Raw genomic sequence first — 9,733 nt, forward strand, 5'->3', positions numbered from 1 at the left:
GTAGATCTTTTTGTTGCTCCGGCAGTAGCTGTAGATCTTTTTGTTGCCCAGGCAGTAGCTGTAGATCTTTTTGTTGCCCAGGCAGTAGATGTAGATCTTTTTGTTGCCCAGGCAGTAGCTGTAGATCTTTTTGTTGCCCAGGCAGTAGCTGTAGATCTTTTTGTTGCCCAGGCAGTAGGTGTAGATCTTTTTGTTGCCCAGGCAGTAGCTGTAGATCTTTTTGTTGCCCAGGCAGTAGATGTAGATCTTTTTGTTGCCCAGGCAGTAGCTGTAGATCTTTTTGTTGCCCAGGCAGTAGGTGTAGATCTTTTTGTTGCCCAGGCAGTAGGTGTAGATCTTTTTGTTGCCCAGGCAGTAGATGTAGATCTTTTTGTTGCCCAGGCAGTAGGTGTAGATCTTTTTGTTGCCCAGGCAGTAGCTGTAGATCTTTTTGTTGCCCAGGCAGTAGCTGTAGATCTTTTTGTTGCCCAGGCAGTAGATGTAGATGTAGATCTTTTTGTTGCCCAGGCAGTAGATGTAGATCTTTTTGTTGCCCAGGCAGTAGCTGTAGATCTTTTTGTTGCCCAGGCAGTAGATGTAGATCTTTTTGTTGCTCCGGCAGTAGCTGTAGATCTTTTTGTTGCCCAGGCAGTAGATGTAGATCTTTTTGCTTCCCAGGCAGTAGCTGTAGATCTTTTTGTTGCCCAGGCAGTAGCTGTAGATCTTTTTGTTGCCCAGGCAGTAGGTGTAGATCTTTTTGTTGCCCAGGCAGTAGCTGTAGATCTTTTTGTTGCCCAGGCAGTAGATGTAGATCTTTTTGTTGCCCAGGCAGTAGCTGTAGATCTTTTTGTTGCCCAGGCAGTAGGTGTAGATCTTTTTGTTGCCCAGGCAGTAGGTGTAGATCTTTTTGTTGCCCAGGCAGTAGATGTAGATCTTTTTGTTGCCCAGGCAGTAGGTGTAGATCTTTTTGTTGCCCAGGCAGTAGCTGTAGATCTTTTTGTTGCCCAGGCAGTAGCTGTAGATCTTTTTGTTGCCCAGGCAGTAGATGTAGATGTAGATCTTTTTGTTGCCCAGGCAGTAGATGTAGATCTTTTTGTTGCCCAGGCAGTAGCTGTAGATCTTTTTGTTGCCCAGGCAGTAGATGTAGATCTTTTTGTTGCTCCGGCAGTAGCTGTAGATCTTTTTGTTGCCCAGGCAGTAGATGTAGATCTTTTTGCTTCCCAGGCAGTAGATGTAGATCTTTTTGTTGCTCCGGCAGTAGCTGTAGATCTTTTTGTTGCCTGCAGAAACAGTTGCAGCTTAGGCTGTTATGTGACCACCACTCCACTCCACAGTGATGTAGGGTTTAAATCAGTTCTTTGAACTTCTACCAACCCCTTTGAGCAGAAAATATTTTTAAGATGCTCAATAAAAGGCTAACAATCAATCAATCAATACGTTTCGAGGAAAACATCACTGATTGCTTTACAGTCCTCCATGAAGGAAAGTCTGTTTCTGAATTATTAGTTGAACTGTAGAACTGGTCTTCATGTCGGCCGGGGAATCATGAGTCAACACGACACGATGACATCACAGCTGAGTCACAGGCGTCTGGAATTAAAACCATAATTTGCTTGTAAGTGTTAGGTAAACAACTACTCTGCCCACAATGCTTTGGCCTACAGTACTGCGATCAGGTGGTTCTTAATTAACTTCACTCTACAAATATTTGTTATCCACCGCTCTCATTATGCTGCTGTTTATTATTCCGTTCCGTTGAACCAGTATGACCAGTGACATCGTGTCTGCAAAGAGAAGCTCGCAGAGCTGCACCACAACGACCAGAAAACAGAAGCTTGCTTAGTGAAGTTAAACCTGAACAGCTGTGAGATGTGATATCATCGTCATCATCATCCTCATCATGTTTGACACCACATTGTTGCCTACGCAAAGAAGGTTCTGTTTTCATTCACGTCTGGCCGTTTGGCTGAACGTTAGCCGGAGTGAGTGAAACATGTCAGAAAGACGCCGGCGGAGCCTCCCGGTTGGCTGCAGCCACGCACCTTTCCCCGGCTCGGCACTGGTCGTGCCGAGGGAGAAGCACAACTTGCCAGTCAGCTTCACTTTCTTCAGCTCGTACGAGCCCAGGAAATCAGCACTTCAAGGCCATTCCGGATCCACCTGCAGCCTGTAGGGGTCACCGCGAAGGCTCGGATGGGTGGCTGCTGGACTCCGGACCCGAGCTGTGGAAAGCTGAACCCCGGAGGATAACATTGGCGACACGACCGGGTCCTGAAGGCAGTAGTAGACTATCCGGGGTGGGGTGGGGGGATCAGCCACAGACATTGTCTTCATGCAGGTAATTCTTTTGGAACTTGTCTCGAATGGAGTAGGCCCATGAACGAAAGAGGACAAAGTCCTCCGAGCTAATGGAGGAGTGTCTGAGTAACGGCTGGGCATCACAGGGGCCAGTCAGCGAAGGGCCACGAAGTTGGCCACGGGGTGGATCAATGAAGAGGCGTGGCTCGTAGGGTAGCGCTACCTGGATACAAGCTGCAATCTGCCTGGGCGAGGGGGGTCTGATTGATGAAAGACCCCAAACCCCCTGTGATCCCAGGTTACATCACTGATGATGTGTCCAGGGGCACCATGAGGTGTATCTAAGAACCGGGGGTCAGTTCTACACAAAGTGTTCAATAAATAAACGAGTGGAGTCGAGATTTCTATATTTATGGACATCGCATGATAAATCTTGGAGTGTTTTTCCATTACACATAAACTACATGAAGATTAGTGAGGAGCTGCCCAAACAGACACACACGCTTAAAAAGGCTCCATGTAGAGGTATTCACACACACACACACACACACACACACACACACACACACACGAGCTTACAGCCATCACCTGTTGAATATGGAATCAGAAGCTGCAGAAGAGCAAACCGAAAACAGCAGATGAGGGAACTTGAGCAAGACACGCGGTGAACAGGTAACAGGTGTATAACAGGTGTATAACAGGTGTATAACAGGTGTATAACAGATGTATAACAGGTGTATCCTCGACCTTCGTTGCGTCTATTCCTTGTAACTTCACTGTGTCCCCCTGGGACCTTCTCATTTACATGGCAAACAAAAAGGGGCTCAGAGCTGATCCCTGGTGCATCCCACCTCTACTCTAAACGCTCCTGTTGCTCCTCCTGCACACTTCACTGCAGTCCTACAACTGTCCTACATGTCCTGTACTAGTTCTTTAGTACTCCAGACTGCCTCATGCAGTACCACAGTACCTCATGCAGTACCACAGTTCCTCTCTGGACACCTTCTTAGCGATCTCTGAGAAATACAAATATTTAACTAATTTTGTGATCCACAACAAAACCTTGAACTTGTGGGTTAACTCAACTTAACAGTTGCCTGTTTTTGCTGGTTTTCACTGCATAAAAAGTTCCGTTGATTTTCCAGACAGAGAAGCAGCTTCAGAAGGCAGTCATTGTAATATAGTGCTGCTTCCACAACTGCATTGTGGAAGTTGTGTGTGTGTGTGTGTGTGTGCGTGTGTGTGTGTGTGTGTGTGTGTGTGCGTGTGCGCACACTCGTGTACGGGTGCTGGGAAGGAAACTCGTTGAGCAACTCTATTTGCTTACTGATTAGTGAGGACCTGCCCTAACAGACACACACACATGAACACACACACTTAAAACAGCTCCATGTACAGGTATTCACACACACACACATGCAGACACGCTCAGGTGAGCTTACAGCCATCACCTGTTGAGTACAGAATCAGAAGCTGCAGAAGAGAAAACCGAAAACAGCAGATGAGGGAACTTGAGCAAGACACACGGTGAACAGGTAACAGGTGGGACAGGTGTATAACAGGTGTATCAGGACCCAGACCATGTCCATCACCGTCAACCTGAGGAGGATCACCAATTTACCTGGACGATCTGACAGGAAGGTGGAACTTCGCTTCAGAGGTCAGTAACAGTCATTTCTTTGCGCTGTAGCCATGCTGGCCAGAAGTGAGCGGACACCCCGAGTCGGTCTGCGTTATTTTACCACATTGTTTTATTAGCTTAGCCTTATAGCCAGGTAGTACAGCTAACGGTTCCGGTTCCGAGCCCGGATAAATGCGGAGGGTTCCGGCAGGAATGGCATCCGGCGTAAAACTTTGCCAGAATTAAATTAAACATGTAGTCATCTTTAAGATTTTATTAGATCCCTTAAAAGTAGCAATACGACACAGTAGAAAAGGAAAACTAATTTTAAGTAAAGATCTGCTTTCAAAAATCAATCTAATATAAAGTGTACTTGAATTTAAAAGGTCAATAGATTGTGTTTAAATGTGAACATTTGGGCAACATTGGTCTCCTCTCAGCTGCACAGTGTCAAGGATTCCAGCGTAGAAGGGTTCCTGTTGCGTTGCAGCACGAGGCTGCAGTAACTAGTGAGTTAGTCAGTGACAGAATTCTAACAAGGAAAACAGGTTGATTTTATCGTCTGAACATTTCAGCCTGCAGGCCTCAAACCTACCAGCGGCGCGTTCAGGTCGCAGCAGAGCGTTCAGGTCCCAGCAGAACGTTCAGGTTGCAGCAGAGCGTTCAGGTCGCAGCAGAGCGTTCAGGTCCCAGCGAAGCGTTCAGGTCCCAGCGGAGCGTTCAGGTCCCAGCGGCGCGTTCAGGTCCCAGCGGCGCGTTCAGGTCCCAGCAGAGCGTTCAGGTCCCAGCAGAACGTTCAGGTTGCAGCAGAGCGTTCAGGTCGCAGCAGAGCGTTCAGGTCCCAGCGGAGCGTTCAGGTCCCAGCGGAGCGTTCAGGTCCCAGCAGAGCGTTCAGGTCCCAGCAGAGCGTTCAGGTCGCAGCGACGCGTTCAGGTCCCAGCGACGCGTTCAGGTCCCAGCAGAGCGTTCAGGTCCCAGCAGAACGTTCAGGTCCCAGCAGAGCGTTCAGGTCCCAGCGGAGCGTTCAGGTCCCAGCAGAGCGTTCAGGTCGCAGCGACGCGTTCAGGTCCCAGCAGAGCGTTCAGGTCCCAGCAGAGCGTTCAGGTCCCAGCACAGCGTTCATGTCCCAGCAGAGCGTTCAGGTCCCAGCAGAACGTTCAGGTCCCAGCAGAACATTCAGGTCCCAGCACAGCGTTCATGTCCCAGCAGAACATTCAGGTCGCAGCGCCGCGTTCAGGTCGCAGCGGCGCGTTCAGGTCCCAGCAGAGCGTTCAGGTCCCAGCAGAGCGTTCAGGTCCCAGCAGAGCGTTCAGGTCCCAGCAGAGCGTTCAGGTCGCAGCGGCGCGTTCAGGTCGCAGCGGCGCGTTCAGGTCCCAGCAGAGCGTTCAGGTCCCAGCAGAGCGTTCAGGTCGCAGCGATGCGTTCAGGTCCCAGCAGAGCGCTCAGGTCCCAGCAGAACGTTCAGGTCCCAGCAGAGCGTTCAGGTCCCAGCGGCGCGTTCAGGTCCCAGCACAGCGTTCAGGTCCCAGCACAGCGTTCATGTCCCAGCAGAGCGTTCAGGTCCCAGCAGAACGTTCAGGTCCCAGCAGAACATTCAGGTCGCAGCGCCGCGTTCAGGTCGCAGCGCCGCGTTCAGGTCGCAGCGCCGCGTTCAGGTTGCAGCGCCGCGTTCAGGTCCCAGCAGAGCGTTCAGGTCCCAGCAGAGCGTTCAGGTCACAGCAGAGCGTTCAGGTCGCAGCGCCGCGTTCAGGTCGCAGCGGCGCGTTCAGGTCGCAGCGACGCGTTCAGGTCGCAGCGACGCGTTCAGGTCGCAGCGCCGCGTTCAGGTCGCAGCAACGCGCTCAGGTCCCAGCAGAGCGTTCAGGTCCCAGCGGCGCGTTCAGGTCCCAGCAGAGCGTTCAGGTCCCAGCAGAGCGTTCAGGTCCCAGCAGAGCGTTCAGGTCCCAGCAGAGCGTTCAGGTCCCAGCAGAGCGTTCAGGTCCCAGCAGAGCGTTCAGGTCGCAGCGCCGCGTTCAGGTCGCAGCGACGCGTTCAGGTCGCAGCGACGCGTTCAGGTCGCAGCGCCGCGTTCAGGTCGCAGCAACGCGTTCAGGTCGCAGCGGCGCGTTCAGGTCCCAGCAGAACGTTCAAGTCCCAGCAGAACGTTCAGGTCCCAGCAGAACGTTCAGGTCCCAGCAGAGCGTTCAGGTTGCAGCGGCGCGTTCAGCAGCTCAGGAGTAACTCTCCGCTCTAAACTTGTAACTTCGATGTACATTTAGTAAAATGAGAAATGAGACGCTTCTTCTTCCATCATTATGATATATTATTGGTCTCCAACGAGACTCTCCGTTAAGAACAAGTCGGTGCCCGAAGCAGCAGCAGCGTTCCTCAGTCCTGTGGGGACGTTCATGCAGGGGAGCCGGCGTTCCCTCGCTCTCTCCCTCGCTCTCTCCCTCGCTCTCTCCCTCGCTCTCTCCCCCGCTCTCTCCCCCGCTCTCTCCCCCGCTCTCTCCCCCGCTCTCTCCCTCGCTCTCTCCCCCGCTCTCTCCCTCGCTCTCTCCCCCGCTCTCTCCCTCGCTCTCTCCGTCGCTCTCTCCCTCGCTCTCTCCGTTGCTCTCTCCCTCGCTCTCTCCCCCGCTCTCTCCCCCGCTCTCTCCCCCGCTCTCTCCCCCGCTCTCTCCCCCGCTCTCTCCCTCGCTCTCTCCGTCGCTCTCTCCCTCGCTCTCTCCGTCGCTCTCTCCCTCGCTCTCTCCCCCGCTCTCTCGCCCGCTCTCTCCGTCGCTCTCTCCCTCGCTCTCTCCCCCGCTCTCTCCCTCGCTCTCTCCCCCGCTCTCTCCCCCGCTCTCTCCCCCGCTCTCTCCCCCGCTCTCTCCCCCGCTCTCTCCCTCGCTCTCTCCGTCGCTCTCTCCCTCGCTCTCTCCGTCGCTCTCTCCCTCGCTCTCTCCCCCGCTCTCTCGCCCGCTCTCTCCGTCGCTCTCTCCCTCGCTCTCTCCCCCGCTCTCTCCCTCGCTCTCTCCCCCGCTCTCTCCCCCGCTCTCTCCCTCGCTCGTTCCCTCACTCTCTCCCCCGCTCTCTCCCTCGCTCTCTCCCCCGCTCTCTCCCCTGCTCTCTCCCCCGCTCTCTCCCCCGCTCTCTCCCCCGCTCTCTCCCCCGCTCTCTCCCCCGCTCTCTCCCTCGCTCTCTCCCCCGCTCTCTCCCTCGCTCTCTCCCCCGCTCTCTCCCTCACTCTCTCCCCCGCTCTCTCCCCTGCTCTCTCCCTCACTCTCTCCCCCGCGTGTGACCCGATGCTGACCTGAGACCTCGAGGTCATCTCATTGCTCATTGACGTTTCAGCAGCCTGTCAACACTGTTGTTCGTCCGTCCTCAGGTTTCAGCCATAAAACCAGAGCTCTGCAGTGTGAGAACTTGGCCATCTTTAATGAGGTCAGTACTGATGTCATCTGTCCTCTCTGAAGCATGCACTGGTGTTATAATGGTGTTATTACCAGTTATAATCAGAACCTTCAGTTCTTTTATTAATTCCATCAGAGCGGAAGAGAACCAGAGAACAGACCCAACTTCTGTCTGATCACTGACCTGCTACTCTCTCTCTCTCTCTCTCTCTCTCTCTCTCTCAGCAGATAGGTAGCTGCAGCTGTTTGTCTGCTTCAGATAGAAACTATTTTAATGGAGCTGATAGGACCTGTACTACTCCCACAGAACACACATTCACATACAACCGCTCCTTCAACACACACACACGCACACGCACACGCACACACACACACACTCCTGCAGTTGATTGGTTGTTTTTATGCTTCTGGAGACAGAATAAATGTCTCAACATATATTTGACATTCGTCATGAATTAAACTGAATGCAGGGAGTGGAGAGAGCAAAGGGACAGGAGTTACCTGTCCAAAGCGGAGAAGGGACTGAACGAGGTCATTGTTGGACAATCAGGCGGCTTTCGCAGCGCTGCGGGGTCGTGAGAGGAGAATAGGCACAAAGCTGAAATACCTGCTCTACAGGTACGCTGACGTCAGCGTTATAAAATATAAATCATGTTTTACCTTCGAGGCTGCTCTTTTGTTTCATTGGGGGAATTCAAAACCTGAATTTTACACGTGAGACATTAAAGTCATGGAAACCTGAAATATTTCTGCTTAGCCAGCAGAAACTGACTATTGTGTGACTCTTTCATAAGAAAATAATTATTACAAATATTCTAGTTGTGAAACTGTAGAAATGATTCTCAGTGGATGGAACTCAAAACGCCAGTTCAGACGAGTGGTTGGACGTGAGTCAAGCAGCCTCTGAGTCAGAAGGGTGTGTGTGTGTGTGTGTGTGTGTGTGTGTCTACACACCAACACTGAACACACAATGATTATGGTGAAATAGAAAAATGTTCAGTATAAACACAAGAACCAGTCTCTTCCTCATTGGCTTATAAATGTTTCTTTCATGAAAGCAACGTGGAACATTTGGACTGATATTAATATTAAAACAGTTGTTTTAGTTTCCTGGAGTTGGACACAACACTGTAAAAAGTTAATTGTCAGTTCAGTTAAAAGACAAAGAAAACAAGAACAGAGCTTCGAAAAGCACGATAAAATAGTGACAAAAAAGTTAGAACTTCTACAATGAGACTCAAAATAACACTTCAATAAAAAAAGAAAAAGAAAGAAAACATTCTTTATGCATAATGTTATTCACAACAACAACAACAACAACAACAAAAACACTCATAGAGCGCAGACCTCCACCAAGCACCTCGGTCTCCTTATATTGTGATTTACACCAAAAATAATGGCCCGATGTTTGTTTTATCTTATTCATTTTATTTAGATTCCTGAATCATGAAAACAAACTTTGATTAATTGGATTTACATTGATGATGATGATGATTAATATATTTATTCGATAGAATGTTAGAGTACAAGTACAGTCACACAGTAGCATGTATTACAGTACAAGTACAGTCAAACATCCTGTCTAAGAGGAGCATTTCTAAAAGCCCTTGCGGTCTTGTTTCCGTTGAAAGTCCTTCGTACATAAATCATCCACAATTAGCAATACAAATAAAAATAATATTAAATTACTCAATTGATGCAGAATAACAATAAAATAAAAATAATTTTACACCACAGATGCAAAATGACAATGAGTGACAATAACTGACAATAAATGACAATAACTTACAATAAATTACAAAGACACATACTATGTACAACGTCGGTGGACAAAAAGGGGGGGGGGGGGTTGATCCGGAGAGAGTCGTGATGACTATCTCCGGTTCTGTCCCCCTGAAAGGTGTATTTTTAGGGCCGTTTTGAAGGAGGCCAAAGAGGTGCATGTTTTGAGGGCAGGAGTCAATCCGTTCCACCCTTGGGGGGCAGTATTGTAAAAAGATGATTTACCCATGTTAGTCCTATAGGAGGGGGTAATCAGGTTGTTGTTTGAGCTCCCTCTAGTGTTGTGGCTGTGGGTGTCACTAAATCTGTGGAGGTGTTTATTCAGGTATGCAGGGATTGAGGGGACTGAGGGCAGAGCTGCATTGACTATTTTAAATGCCAATCCCATTTTGAGTTGTTTAACCCTGTCTTCTACCCTGAGCCATTTTAGGCTAGCAAAATGTCCAGGAAGAAGGTGGGTCATGGGCCCCAGATTGAGGAGTAGCCGAATCAGTTTGTTTTGGGAGGTTTGGAGCCTGGTTTTCAGGGACACTTTGATGTTGGAATACCAGGAGGTGCTAGCATAGTCAAAGAGGGGCTGAACGAGGCTCCAGCAAGAGTCCGGAGAGCACTTCTGTTGACAAAAGCAGACATTCTGCCCAAAAATCTTGTTCTCTGATTGACTTTTTTAACATCATTATTT

At 50.1% G+C, this 9,733-nt stretch overlaps 1 protein-coding gene across 1 annotated transcript in view; it reads left to right on the forward strand.

Annotated features, from left to right (window-relative positions):
- The first annotated feature begins 3,858 nt into the window (after positions 1–3,858).
- Positions 3,859–9,733, forward strand: part of fer1l4 (fer-1 like family member 4) — a 51,250-nt gene continuing 45,375 nt past the window's right edge. Inside the window, exons 1-2 of the mRNA XM_068742029.1 lie at positions 3,859–3,937; positions 7,245–7,300. Of these exons, the coding sequence (XP_068598130.1) occupies positions 3,859–3,937; positions 7,245–7,300 (135 nt within the window). The remainder of the gene's footprint in view (positions 3,938–7,244; positions 7,301–9,733) is intronic.

Source organism: Brachionichthys hirsutus, chromosome 8 (assembly GCF_040956055.1).
Source record: "Brachionichthys hirsutus isolate HB-005 chromosome 8, CSIRO-AGI_Bhir_v1, whole genome shotgun sequence".
In the NCBI taxonomy this organism is placed as follows: domain Eukaryota; kingdom Metazoa; phylum Chordata; class Actinopteri; order Lophiiformes; family Brachionichthyidae; genus Brachionichthys; species Brachionichthys hirsutus.